Here is a 13707-nt window from a genome sequence, read left to right on the forward strand (position 1 = left end):
CGAGGCGGCGGTACCATGGCCTTGGAGGCGATCCGCTACTCCCGGGGCTCGCTGGAGATCCTCGACCAGCTGCTGCTGCCCAGCACAGCCGCTACGAGGCAGTGGGCTCGGTGCGCCAGGCCTGGGAGGCTATCCGCGCCATGAAGGTGGGACCGCGCGGCGCGGCGACGGGGCAGGGATGGGAGGGGAGCGGCCCCTTCTGACGCCCCGATCCCTCCCCTCCAGGTGCGCGGCGCCCCGGCCATCGCGCTCGTGGGCTGTCTCAGCCTCGCCGTGGAGCTGCAGGCGGGTGCGGGGGGACCGGGCCTCGCCGCACTGCTGGCTTTCGTGCGCGACGCGCTGAGCTTCCTGGTCACCGCTCGGCCCACCGCGGTCAACCTGGCCCGCGCGGCCAGCCAGCTGGCCGACGCCGCAGCCTTGGAGGCCGAGCGCGAGGGCGCCACGGAAGAGACGGTCCGGGAGAGGTAGGGAGGCCTTGGGCCAAACACTGCTCCGCGTGGAAGCTGTTGACTCATCTTTTCGCACAGCGACCCGTTTTACATACAGGAAAACTGAGGCACGGCATGTCAGTCCAAGGCCACGCAAGCGGGACTAAGAGCCCTTACCGGACGGCCGGGTCCCAAGGTCCTTGCACTCAAGTTCAAGTCTCTTGAGTCTGCCTCCCCAGAACATGCCCAGCCCCATCTGCCTCGTCCCTTTTGGAGCCACTGCATTCTCCTAGTTTTTCTTTTTGAGGAATTTTGCTTCCTGCCTTGATCCCTTCCCTGCCCTTTTGTTTTTCTACTCTTCTCTGTTGCAGCTACGTGGTCACTTGGCATGTTTCTTGACCTTACCAAGCTTACTCCTGTCTCAGGGCCTTTGCACACGCCATCTCTTGCAGGCCGGGCATCCACAGAGCTTACTCTCTGTCAGGGTTCAGGTTTCTGTCTTCCCCACACCTCCTGTAATACAGCTCATCCCCCCCATCTCTGTCCCCTGACTCGGCTGCCTTCTCCTTCCATTAACTGCTTACCACCTGCCTCCCCGACCCTAGCGGGAGCTCCACAGGGGCAGAGATTTTTGTGCTGTGCTCTCCCGCGCCCATGAGGTACTCGGTAAACATACGTTAAGTGAGCAAGTGGTGTGACAGGTGACGGTCCAGAAGAGTGCAGGTCCCACAGCCTGGAGAGGCTGTGAGCAGGAGGGCTCCTACTGAGCGGTGTTGGGCAGGGAGGAGGGGCTAGCCTGGGCCCCAAGGCCTGGTGGCTGGTGCTGAGAGCCCCTTGTCGGCCCCAGAGTGATCTGCTGTGCCGAGGACATGTTGGAGAAAGACCTCAGAGACAATCGGAGCATCGGGGACCTAGGAGCCCGCCACCTCCTGGAGCAGGTGGCTCCTGGGGGCGGCAAGGTGACCGTGTTGACCCACTGCAACACTGGTGCCCTGGCCACTGCTGGCTATGGCACTGCCCTGGGTGAGTGGGCATCATGGGAAGGGGGAAGGGCCCCTTTTGGATGCTAGAGAAAGAAATCCTAGTCGCTTTACCCACCAAAAAGATGTGAAGTTGTTCCTTTTTTGTTTTAATAAGTTTAAGTACTTTTAAACATTTATTTATTTTTGAGAGAGAGCAAGCGAGTGGGGGAGGGGCAGAGAGAGAAGGACAGAGGATCTGAAGCAGGCTCCGTGCTGACAGCAGAGAGCCCGATGTGGGGCCGTGAGATCATGACTTGAGCCAAAATCAGATGCTTACCCGACTGAGCCAGCCAGGTGCCCCGGTGAAGTTATTCTTGTACAGAAGTGCTTAGGTTGTTGGCTTCAGGTGTGGCTGGATCCAGGTGTTAGATAGTGGCATCAGGATCCATCTATCCCTGTCCCCTAAATCCTGCCCTCCGCGATGGCATCATTCTCATGCTCCACGGGTCAGCAGGGAGGCTGCTAGGATTCAGATCATGAGGAAAAGAGCCAAGGGTCTCTGTGCTGACAGTGCTGGAAAAGTCTCCTTATATCTCAGGGGCTCTGATAGGGCCACTTGCCCATCCAGGATCAATCGGTCAACGGGCCCAGACTGAGCCTTATGCTTGGAATGGGCACGATGTGAACTCCAAGAGGACTGAGAAGGGAGTGGCCCCCCAAAAGAAAGATTGGGGTAGCTGTGACCAGGACAGTGGGGAACAGGTCCTGGGGGTCAAAATAGTAGATGCCACTTGACCCTAAATTCTCGGACATTTGCCTACCTGCCTGGGTCCTGCCCTTGTGCTTGGGGACTGAGACCTTGATGGCAAGGTACTCGTTTATTCACTCAATAAACATCAATTAAGAACCCGAGTACCCCACCATTCCTGCATACATGCATTCCTCTATTCGCTCAATGCTTACTAAGCACCTGCTGTGTACCAGGCACAGTTCTAGGCACTGGGGACCCAGCAGTGAAAACAGTAGACAAAACCTCTGCCCCAAGGAACAGGAAAGTAGGAAGAAGTAACACAAGCAAGTCGGTAAATACGCACGCTGCGTTCGAGGGTGGATGAGTACGAAAGAGCAGGGAAGGGGTCGGAGGGGTGGGGGGGGGTGGCTGTGCGAGCTCGAGGAATCAGGGAGGGCCTTCCGGAGAAGGTGTTCTCTAAGCCCACACGTACCGGGCAGAGGAAACCATCACTGCAGGGGCCCAGGGATGAGACTGTGCCTGGCGAGGCTTTGGTGAGCTGTGCTTCTAAACAGCGAGCCACTCGGCCCAAGTGTCGCTGTCTGTTTCATCCTGACCTTCTGGTGGGCCGAGCCCTACAGGGGTGATCCGCGCGCTGCACACCCTGGGCCGTCTGGACCACGCCTTCTGCACGGAGACCCGGCCCTACAACCAGGGAGCCCGGCTGACTGCCTTCGAGCTGGTCTACGAGCAGATCCCCGCCACGCTCATCGCCGACAGCACGGCAGCAGCCGCCATGGCCCACAGAGGGGTGTCAGGTCAGCGGGCGCGATGCCGGTGGGCAGGGCTTCCAGGCGTCCGGGGCCAGGTGAGGACCCCAGCATCTTGCTCCCCAGCCGTCATCGTAGGAGCCGACCGCGTGGTTGCCAACGGTGACACAGCCAACAAGGTGGGCACCTACCAGCTGGCCATCGCTGCCAAGCACCACGGCATCCCCTTCTACGTGGCTGCCCCCAGCTCCTCGTGCGACCTCCATCTGGAGACAGGCAGGGACATTGTCATCGAGGAGCGCCCAGGGCGGGAGCTGACCGACGTCAACGGGGTCAGGATTGCAGCCCCCGGTAAGCCGGCCCCTTAGAGGTGGGCACCACGGCACCTGGGCACGTCCCTTTAGGCACCCTGGCCCCTTCCTGGGGGCAGGTGGATTTAGGGCATCACGGGCCTTCTGGGGCATAAGCGGCTCCTTCGACCCATTTCTTGGAACAGAAGCGTCTTGAAGGTCAGATTCAAGGTCGGAATGTACAACTAATGAGTTAGGAGACTTCAGGCAAGCTGTCCTGCCCTTCTCCATTTCGTTTTCCTCCCTTGAAGAAGAAATAAGAATACTGCCTAGCCCGGTGCCTGTGAAGAGACACTGATGCTCTCAGCTTCCCCAGCCCACCTGGAGCAGGCTGCCTGAGCTCTCCCATCCCCAAGAGCCCCAGCGCTCACGTCTGTGAGATGCACTCTTACTGTGACCCGCCTCACAAACCCCGGGGTGGTCAGCGAATCAGCCCAGGTGACATGAACCGCGCCTGACCCTTACTTAGTGCTCATTAGGTAGTAACAATCATATGGGGCATCTGGGTGGCTCAGTCGGTTAAGCGTCGGACTTGAGCTCAGGTCATGATCTCACAGTTGGTGAATTCGAGCCCCGCATCGGGCTCTCTGCTGCCAGCTCAGAACCCACTTCAGATCCTCTGTCCCCCTCTGTCTCTGCCCCTCCCCCATGTGCACACACGCGCTCTCTCTCTCTCTCAAAAACAAACATTAAAAACAACAAGAACTGTGAGCCAGAGAAAATCGTTACGGGCCCCCAGTTTGCAGCCTCTTGTGTAAATGGTGGTTATTGACTCAGCAAATATTTTAGAGTACCTGACCGATGCTAGGTGCTGTGCTAAACGCAAGGGATACAGGTATGAAAAAGTCATAGAATCCCTGCTTTGTGGAGCTGACAATCCAAGATAAATAACAAAATCACTGTGTGTTAGAGGCGGGCAAGGGCTGAGGAGAAAAGGCAAGGAAAGGCACGGGAAGTGTTGGTGCAGGGAGATTTAGACAGAATGATTAGAGAAGGCGTCGCTGAGAAGGTGACATCTGAGCAAAGACCTGAAGGAAACGAAACAGTGAGTGAGTCGTGTGTATGTTGGAGGCAGAGGGGACTGCCCGTGCAAAGGCTCTCGGGTGGGCTCTGTGAGGTTCTTAATGCGATCCTTGGAGCAGGCGGAAGCGGGATAGATGTATGTAAGACTTCTAAACCTTCTGAGGCGATGCCAACAGGGTTATTACTGAGTGCTAAAACCCACACCCTCATGCACTTGCAGAGTGACTATCCCCGGATTCTCAAGGATTCTCGAAGTCCCAGAACCCCCATGGGGGAGACGGGACACAACAGCTTGAGAGCTGTCACAGAGCCAAATACTGCCTTCTTGCCTCCTCCTTCTCTCCTGCAGGGATTGGGGTTTGGAATCCTGCCTTCGATGTCACCCCCCACAACCTCATCACCGGCGGCATCATCACAGAACTGGGGGTCTTTGCTCCTGAGGAGCTCCGGGCAGCCCTAAGCACCACCGTCTCCTGAGGGCGGGTACCCCAGCTGGACCCCAGAAGTAACCAAGCTGACTCTCCATATCCTGCCCCCATTCCCTTAGGTTTTGTAATAAACTTATTCATCGAATGGCTTGCCCCACAACTGGGTGGCTCACTTCTTCCTAGAGCAGGGAGAGCACACAGGGCCTTTGCATGGCTTTAGGAGCCCTGTAACTGGAGCCAGCCTGCCCAAGTTCAAAACCCAGCTCAGCCACTTTCTCTGCTGTGTGACCTTGGTCGAGTCACTTCACCTCCTCGTGCCTTGGTGTTCTCATGTATAAAATGTTCTCAGGTTGCTTCAGGGCCGGAACTAGGATGGTGCCTGGGGTGCAGAATTTTAAACGGCACCCCAAAAAGCTCAGTAATCAAGTAACAGCTTCTTGCACGACTTGACCTTACCTCACCCCTGACACTGGCCCTCATTCCAAGAAAATCTTACTTGCGATCTCAGCCTGCTCTGCAGGCTGTGGTTTGACGATTTTACGTTTATGATACTAAAATTTTATGTTTCGGGGTGCCTGGGTGGCTCAGTTGATGAAGAATCCTAGACCAGCTTTTATGTACAAAGAGCATAAAACTAAGTTCTACAAAAGAGCGCTCAGGAAGCGTTAGCTGATCATCCTAACCTTTCTTTGGAAGGTTTTGCAAAGCCCTCCGTATCATCTACGTTTGTGGGCGTCTGTCTCTTTAATGCCTTGCCCCGTTGTGTCCCGTGAGTCTTTGCGCGCGCCCCGCCGGCCCCACCGTATCCCATCGTGCTCTGCGTCTTCCGGCTGTATTTTCTCGCAGCCCCGCCTCTTCCGGTGCGTGCCGCATCATGGCGCAGGGGCAGCGCAAGTTCCAGGCGCGGAAGCCGGGGAAGAGCAAGGCGGCGGCGGCGGCCTCCGAGCGGAACCGAGGCCCGAGGAAGGGTGGTGAGGAGCTGTTGAGGTCTATGGGGGGCGAGGGGGACCCGGGGCTCCCCGGCCTCACACGAGTGCGTCTCTTCCCAGGTCGTGTCATCGCCCCCAAGAAGGCACGCATCGTGCAGCAGCGAAAGCTCAAGAAGGTGAGTGGGGGCGTGCGAGGAGCCTGAAGGCGGTGGTGGGCGGAGGATGGAGACTGGAGCCGGTGGGGGAGCCTGGAGGCTGGCGAAGGGCGGAGGGGGGAGCCTGCAGAACTCCGCTCTCTGAGCCTCAGTTCCGCCCTCCTGTGCCGTGGGTACCGGAACCTCCCACATCGTTCACCGGCCCCCGTAGAAGCAAGGCCCGACGTGCAGGAAGTGTTAAACGCACGCCAGTTGCTCTCGCTGTTGCCGTTCGTTAGTGGAACTCGGGAGGGGAGGTGACATGGGAAGTAGAAACCCCAGTTTCGAAGGAAGGCCGCGCGGGTGCGATCGCAGCCGTCAACGGCTATTTCTTCACCCGAAGTCTCTTACCTGTCACATGGTCATAGTGATTGCACCTTTCTTTCTAGAGTCGTAAGGATTTAATGCCATAGGGCACTTGTAAACCGCTGAGAACAGCACAGAACACAAGTAAACGTTAGCTGCGTTGGTTGTCATTTTTGTGGTTGTGTTTAAATGCAACCTCTTTATGTAGGTGGCTAGGGTGGAGCTTATAAAGAAGTTTACAGAGATTTAAAACTAGTTTTACTGGAGTCAGATTTGAGTTCAAATTGTACTCCACTCGAACTAATGCGTGATCTTGAGCGAGTTGTTTCGTTTGCTCAGAGCATAGGTTTTCTGAGACCCCAGGGCCTGCTTACCTCCATGTGGCAGCGGGAGGCGGACTGTCACATGGGCGTCTCAGTCTCAGCACATCCAAAACCAAACTCCTGATGCTTCCCTCTCCCTCCCCGACATGACCCTGCCACCGTTTTTGATTCAGGAAGATTCTGTCCTTCCAGATACTTGAGAAACCCTTCTCACATTTGGGTCTGATCCCGTCTTTTTTGCCCTCAGTATTAGTTTAGAATCCACCCATTTCCCACCTCCCTGACCCCCTTCCTGTTCCCACCCCATCAACTACCACCCGGACCAGGGCAGGTGCACCCTCCCTGATCTCCTACCCCCCCCCCACAGCAGCCAGAGGGCGCCAGTGAGCACCCAAGTCTGGCCGAGCCCCCCTGCTCCCAGCGGTCAGTGTCTCCCACGTGACCCCAAGAAAAGCTCAGATCCTCCCCCTGGCCCACAGGGCCCTGCGTGATCTGCCCTTGTCACCTCCCTGCCCTAATCTCCCACTCTCCCCCTTGCTCACTGGCCCCTTAACTACTCCTTATCCCACCTCAGCACTTTTGCACTCGCTGTTTCCTGTGGGATTCTTCTCCCAGAAATCCACACGGCTCCCTTCCTCTGAGTCTAGTCTGACTGCAGGCGTTACTTCCGAGCGGCTGTCCTTGGTAACAGCCCCCACCCCTCGCTTGTTATCCCTTGTTTTTTTCTTCCACAGCAGCACTTGCCATCACTTTCACCTAGTGGGTTATGGTATTTATGTTGTCTGCATATACATGCTGAGTGTCAGCTCCCTGAGAGCAGAGACTTTTCTGTGTCTTGTTTGCTGTTCTGTTCCCTGCATCTAGGTATGTGACAGTCGCGGTGGTCATGGTCATTGGAACTCATGGGCAGGATGGGGCAGTTTGGGAAATATGATTAAACTACCAGTTTTGGACCCAAACCCATGTGCCTTTGCTTTCTGACGTTTCTGTCTCAGAGCCCCAGGCCACCATCTGCCAAGTGGAGATAACACGTGACAAGAGGGGACTGGTGCCTGGAAACCGAGACCAAAGGCTCTGGGCATGCTGGGTTCCGGTCCCCCTTCACTCACCTGTCTTGGGAACCCTAGGCAGGTGCCTCCACGTCGCTAGAACGTGTTTCCCCATCTGTAAAATGGGGACGCGTAGAGGTTTAGAAGCCGAGGTTCAGAGATGAGAAGAGGACTTGTTGTGTTTAAACCCCAGACCCCAGGTACCATTCGTGGGAAGTTGCTCATCCAGTCTCCTGTGAGCTCTTGGCAGAAAGAGGGTGACGGGTCAGCCCCCCACCCCCCCCCCACCTCAGGACCCAGTTTCACCGCCCTGTGGTTGCCCCCTCAGGACCTGGAGGTCGGGATCCGGAAGAAGATCGAACATGACGTGGTCATGAAAGCCAGCACCAGCCTGCCCAAGAAGCTGGCGCTGTTGAAGGCCCCCGCCAAGAAGAAGGAAGCAGCCTCTTCCTCCTCCACCAAGACGCCTTCCTAAGGACACCAGCCCAGTGGAGGCCATCGGCCCAGCCTCCGTGCTCAGATCCATGCCGGTGACCCTGCAGGTGGCACCGCAAGGAGGAGCCGAGCTCTCCAGAGCCTTGGGTTCACGCACCCCGAGTTTCCTTGGGGAAAGAGTAGGTGAGCCCAGGAGTAGGTGAGCCGCGGACCTGAAACGCCCCGGTCAGACTCCCGGGGCCCGGAGAACCCCGGAAGCAGAGGAAATGTCCGCCGGTTTCTTGTGTCCTTGTCCCCCTCCTCAGGTCTTCCCTCCACTGGTTTAACCCAGAGCAATAAACCTGACCGCCGTTCCTCCCGCATGCCATTCACGTGCTCCTGTGAGCGGGCCGTTTCTGGAGCTGGCGCCTCGGTGCCCCGACCCAGGCCGGTCCCGGCGGCTTCCACCGGAGACCGGCCATGTGCCCGGGGAGGGACGGAGAGGCTTCTGCACCTTCAGCCCAGGAGCCGAAGAAGAGGCTTTTCGTCCCTCACCCCCTGGGCCGTTCCCACCAGCTTCCTCGCTTACCTGACACCCCCTGCAGGCATGCCCAGGTCACTGCCTCTGCCAGAGGCCAGCCAGGCGTCCCGGGGAGCTCCTTTCCCGCCCGTGGGACAGGCTGACGCCACCTGGTAGGGTCTCCGTGCCGGGTAAGCCCGGACGCGCTCGTCAGCTGCTCGAGGCCACCTCGATGTTTAGTCCTGACGGCTCGTACGTGTGCGGCGCTGCGAGTGGCCCAGGCGCCGTGCCAGCGCTTTCCGTGCTAGCCCAGCCCTCATGATGCCCAGGCTAGGTGGTGTAAACGCTACCGAGCAGGGATTTGCACAGCCGCTAACGGGGTCCCCGATCCCCGCTGCCCGTCCGCTGCCTCTCCTGCTCCCTCCTGGGTCCCTCCCGGGTCCCTCCTCCTTCGGTCATTGTTTGCGGTCCTGCTGGACCACACGGTGCCTGCGAATCAGCCAAGAGCTTGTCGGCCTTCTTCCCGCACCCCCAGCACCCCCGCCATGCCCCAGGGGTGTGGGGAGCAGATCACAGCTGACAGACTCGGCTGCGGTCTGGGTGACACTGAGCTGCTGTCCAGGGGAGGTGGTGGCACCTGTGGGTGCGGTCGGCCGCACGTGTGGGTGACCGAACCCCCGGTGGCCTGTCCTTTCCCGGCCAGCCTGACCCACCGCTGGCAGCTTTTCTCGATCCCGTGGAGTGGTGGTCAAAATTTTTTGAACGACTAAAATTTTTCTGCACAGTAGGGGACGACCGCCGTGGAGAACGGTCTGGTGGCCCCTCGCTCAGTAAGTTCAGCGTAGAATTAGCCACGACCCGGCCGTTCCACTCCCGGGCGCGCGCCCAAAAGGATTGAGGACGGGGGCCTGACCGACGGCTCGGACGTGAGCGTTCACAGCATTGCCGGTTTCAGACACCGGAAGACAGAAACGGCCCAGATACCCCTGAGCAGACGGAGAATAAAGGACGTGTTTGCGCGATGGAGTCACATTCTGCCGCGAAGGTACAAAGCGCCAGCTCGCTGCCTCCTTGAACCTCGAGTCCACGCTCCGGGAGAGGAGGCCGCTGTGAAAGGCCACGTGCTGTATACTCTCGTTTATGGGAGACGTGCCGAACGGGCCAGCCCACAGAGAACCAGAAAGCAGATGGGTGGTTCTTGGGGGGACCTGGGGGGGGGGGGTCCACCATTGGACGCTGGGGTCACATCCTACAGGAAGAAAAGGTTTGCAGGGGCGGCTGCTTAACGTGGTGAACGTGCAGAATGCCGCTGAGCTGTGTGCTTTTTTTTTTTTTCTAAGTTAGTTTTGAGAGAGGGGGAGAGAATCCCAAGCAGGCTACACACTGTCCATGCAGAGCCCTATGCGGGCCTCGATCTCAGGAACTTGAGATCATGACCCGAGCCAAAACCAAGAGTCTGAATGCTTAACTGACCGAGCCACCCAGGCTCCCTGAACTACTCTTTTAATTGACAGATTTTGTTTGTGAGCAGTTTCACACACACAAAAATTGTAAGTTACGACTTGAACGATCAGGGCTGGGGCACCTGGGTGGCTCTTTTTTTCTTTTTTTTTTTTTTTTTTTAAGTTTATTTTGAGAGAAACAGAAATAGCACAGGTGGGGGAGGGGCAGAGAGAGGGAGAGAATCCCAAGCAGGCTCCACTCCGTCAGCCTGGAGCCCTACGCAGGCTCCCCGATCGAGAGATCTCTCGTGACTTGGGCGGAAACCAATAGCCACTCAGGTGCCCCACACGTCCAACTCTTGATCTCAGCTCAGGTCTCGATCTGAGGGTTATGAGTTCAAGTCCCACGCTGGGCCTGAAGCCTACTTTACAAAAAAAAAAAAAAGAAGAAGAAAGGAAAAATTGGGACTTGTGGCAACAGGACCCAAATTTGATGCAAAGACTAGTTTGGGGTTTCCCCGGATCCAGCGCTCAGGTTTCTGTGGGGGGGGGGGGGGGGGGGGCGGGGAGGAGGCTGGAGGATGGAGGGCAGGCCTGGGGTTGGGAGTCTGATCCTCGGGGCACGCCCCACCTTGAGCCCCATTTGGTCAACCTGGGCGCCCCTGCCATCTGGTCACAGCACGGTGGTTTATCCCCTAAGCAGACAGCGAGCGGCTTCTGCCTTTTGAGAGGAAGCCACATTGCCCGCCAGGCATTTGTTGTCTACCTACTGTGTGCCAAGCCCAGCTAGGTAGAGCTGAGAACTGGCATTCTAGTGGAGAGAACAGAAAACCAACCTCAGGCTGGCCACCGCCCCGTTGTCTCCCGTCCTGCCTCCTGCTGTGGTTCCCTCCACCTCCCGGATGCCGCCTCCGGGAGCCCCTCTCGGCCCTCCCGCACCTCCACCCCCAGGAGTGGTCACTCTGCTCCACTCCAGACTTTTCTCCTTTGCTCCTTTGTTCACTGCTGAGTCTCCCAACACCTAGGACGGTGCACAGTAGGTGTTCGTTGAAGGAAGGAAGGAAGTAATGTATTGTTTTTTTTTTTCTTTTGAAAGGAAACTTTTGCATTTCAATGAATCAGTTCTGGTTATTCAGTGCATCATCTCTATACAACACACCCTTCCGGGTTAATCTGATTCATAGCATTGTCTTTGAACTCTCGGCTCTGCAAATTGTAAGCAATTGATAGCAATATAACACCACTCTTATCTGTAGACGTGCAAATCCCATCCGGTCCGGGAGAGGTTTCTTTGACAACCCTCCTCCCCTGTGGAAAAAAACAATTTGCCCCCATCTGCACGTGGATTTGGGTAAATAGTCTGATATGTAAAAGTGCCTGTTCTCCAGACTCTCTTTCGAACCGCCTAGAACATCTGCCTGCTTCCCACATGAGCTCAATAAACGTTTTAACACGTGTCCATCTTTATATGTCCGTGAGGCTCAGGATTTCTTCCTCTTTTGGGAATTCTCGTTTAACCTTTATCTGGAATCTTGGAAGGGCAAGGACTGGGGGAAGGTGGGCTCCAAGGGCCCTCTGGTGCCTCCCTCGGCCACCAGGAGGCACCTCGAATCCAGGCCAGCGCCACTGAGGCCGGCGGCGCCCCGGCGGGCCAGGGACTCCCGTAAACCTGCTCCCTTTGTCCCTCTGACGCCAGCCCTTGTGAGGAGGACCCCAGGGGCGAGGAAAAGGCATTCAGGCGCCACAGGTATGAGGTCTGGAATGTCAACCCACTTGTTCCCCTTTCCCCCAACCCCCGCAGCCTCCCCAAACCGCCTCTGCCAGCCGCGTGGCTTTTCCTTCTCTGCTCTTCCACCTGCCCACGAAAGCCCCCCATTGGTGCTGAAGCCAAGAGCCCCAGACTTTGGGAAATACCTCCACCTTGAGTTCGGGGTCAGTTTCTGCCACTTCGTGGCTGTGTGACCTTGAGCAAGTCCTGTCACTTCACTGAGCCTCAGTTTCCCCATCTGCTAAATGGGGATCTTAACACCCCTCCCTCAGGAGAATTCTGGAGCCCGAGGGCTGTGAAAAGTTGGGGTTAGGGCTGTGAACAGTTGCCTTTGTCCAAAGACTGGAGCCCGAGACTAGCCACTCAGCCGGTCCTCTCTTGCCCGCCACCCTGGCCCTCTCCCCAGGGCCAGAGCAGTCACTAAGTGTGGCTTTTCAGATACAATTATTCCTCCCCAAGCCTCTCCTGTCTTGCTTCCATCACCCCCCTCCGCCTGAATGCCCGTTTTTCCTGGCGGGGCCCTGACATTCAGCCCATGAACCTGTGTTCCAAAAGGGAAGAAAAGAAATGTAAGAAGTAAATCTTGCCAGTTGGACAGGCCAGAGGGGCTGCATCAGAACCAGGAAGCGAAACTGCTCCGCCTGGTTTCCTGCCTGAGTCAACAAGGGCATGGGTTTGTGCAGGGGGCTGGCAGAAGGGAGGGACCCTGGAAAAATTGGGGTGGGGTGGCCACAGAGCTGGGGGCCCTTATCCCCCTTCGTCTGAGCCGCCGGGGCCACCCCATTTCCCACGGGTCGCAAATACATGTGGGTTTGGGGTCAGGAGCTGTGGATGCCTAGACGATGAGCTCACAGCGGCCTGGCGGGATAAACGCGGCTTCCATTTCTCCGAAGCCCAAGTTCGCCGGCTGCATGGAGAAGGGAGGACGTGTGAATGTCCGGAACCTGGCTCCCAACCTCTCCTAAAAGCACTGCTGGGAGGAGAGCAGGCCAAGAGATTCCCAGGGGCCTTTCGGACCTCATATGTTCTCCTGGGATCACTGCGTGGCCTGGGGTAACTTTCTGACCTTCTCTGGGTCTCGTTCCTCTGCAAAATCAGGGAAATGGAATAGAATGTTGGTGTTTTCCCAAACTCTGTGCATTTGATCCCCAGCAATGTGACAGAACCACCCGCAGGGCTTGAAGGCGGGGCCCTATCCTTTCCCTGCTGGGGACCTTGAGCGAGTTCACCTGGCCTTTCTGTGCCTGATGGGGATGGTGACAGTATTTATTAATATCTAATGTCAGAGAATAAAATAACAGCCTCACTCTGTGATACCCTAGTCTCCATTCCTCCTATGGTTAACCCACTAGAGCAGCCTGGGGTGACTTCTCTGATTCAATGTCTCAGGACACCCACTGAAGCATCCTCAGGGACCGGGACCTGGGCTTAGCTGACACAGCCACGTTCCAGTTGCTGAAGAGGATCACGGGTAAGGGTAAGGGTGGCTCTGGGGTCCTGTTGGCAAGGGAAGCACCCGAAACGTGGGCTTCACTGAAGTCCCTCCTCATCCTCCCCACGTCTCCCCACAGTCCTTCCCCATCGGTCCGTCTTTGCCTCGACTTTTCTGGCAATAAGTCTAGGGCATCCCAGACTGGGTAACTTCGGGCAAGCACTTCCCACTCCAAGCCTCAGTTTCCTCATCTGAGAAATGGAGGCAACGAGCCCCACTTTGCAGCACTGTGGGAAGGCTTAAACGTGATTATATGCTAGGGGCACCGGGGTGGCTCAGTCGGTTAAGCATCCAACTCTTGATTTCGGCTCAGGCCATAATCTCACAGTGAGTGAGTTCGAGCCCCGCCTCAGACTCCATGCTGACCGTGTGGAGCCTGCTTGGGGTTCTCTCTCTCTGCTCCTCCCCAGCTGGTGCTTTCTCTGTCTCTCTCTCAAATAAACTTAAAAAAAAAAGTGATAATATGCCAGAACAGCAGGAGCACATTATTATCCACGTTGTTCCTGTGTCTCAAGTTAACCGTGCATGTCGCCTGTGTAACTTTAAATGTCCTGATACCAAATAAAATATAAAAAAATA

General features: G+C 56.8%; 2 protein-coding genes across 2 annotated transcripts; both read left to right on the forward strand.

The window, feature by feature from the left end:
* MRI1 (methylthioribose-1-phosphate isomerase 1) lies at positions 1-4848 on the forward strand. Its single transcript, XM_003981954.6, is given in 7 exon segments — positions 1-79; positions 82-146; positions 226-464; positions 1276-1451; positions 2762-2938; positions 3017-3241; positions 4613-4848. Coding segments are annotated over 7 exon segments (1074 nt in total). The 5' UTR covers positions 1-15; the 3' UTR covers positions 4741-4848.
* Positions 4849-5396: 548 nt separating this feature from the next.
* Positions 5397-11335, forward strand: CA2H19orf53 (chromosome A2 C19orf53 homolog). Its single transcript, XM_023246135.2, has 3 exons — positions 5397-5662; positions 5741-5796; positions 7821-11335. Exons 1-3 carry the CDS (start codon positions 5566-5568, stop codon positions 7965-7967), a joined length of 300 nt encoding a protein of 99 aa, XP_023101903.2. The 5' UTR covers positions 5397-5565; the 3' UTR covers positions 7968-11335.
* The last annotated feature ends 2372 nt before the right edge of the window (positions 11336-13707 follow it).

This window comes from Felis catus, chromosome A2, assembly GCF_018350175.1.
Source record: "Felis catus isolate Fca126 chromosome A2, F.catus_Fca126_mat1.0, whole genome shotgun sequence".
NCBI lineage: Eukaryota > Metazoa > Chordata > Mammalia > Carnivora > Felidae > Felis > Felis catus.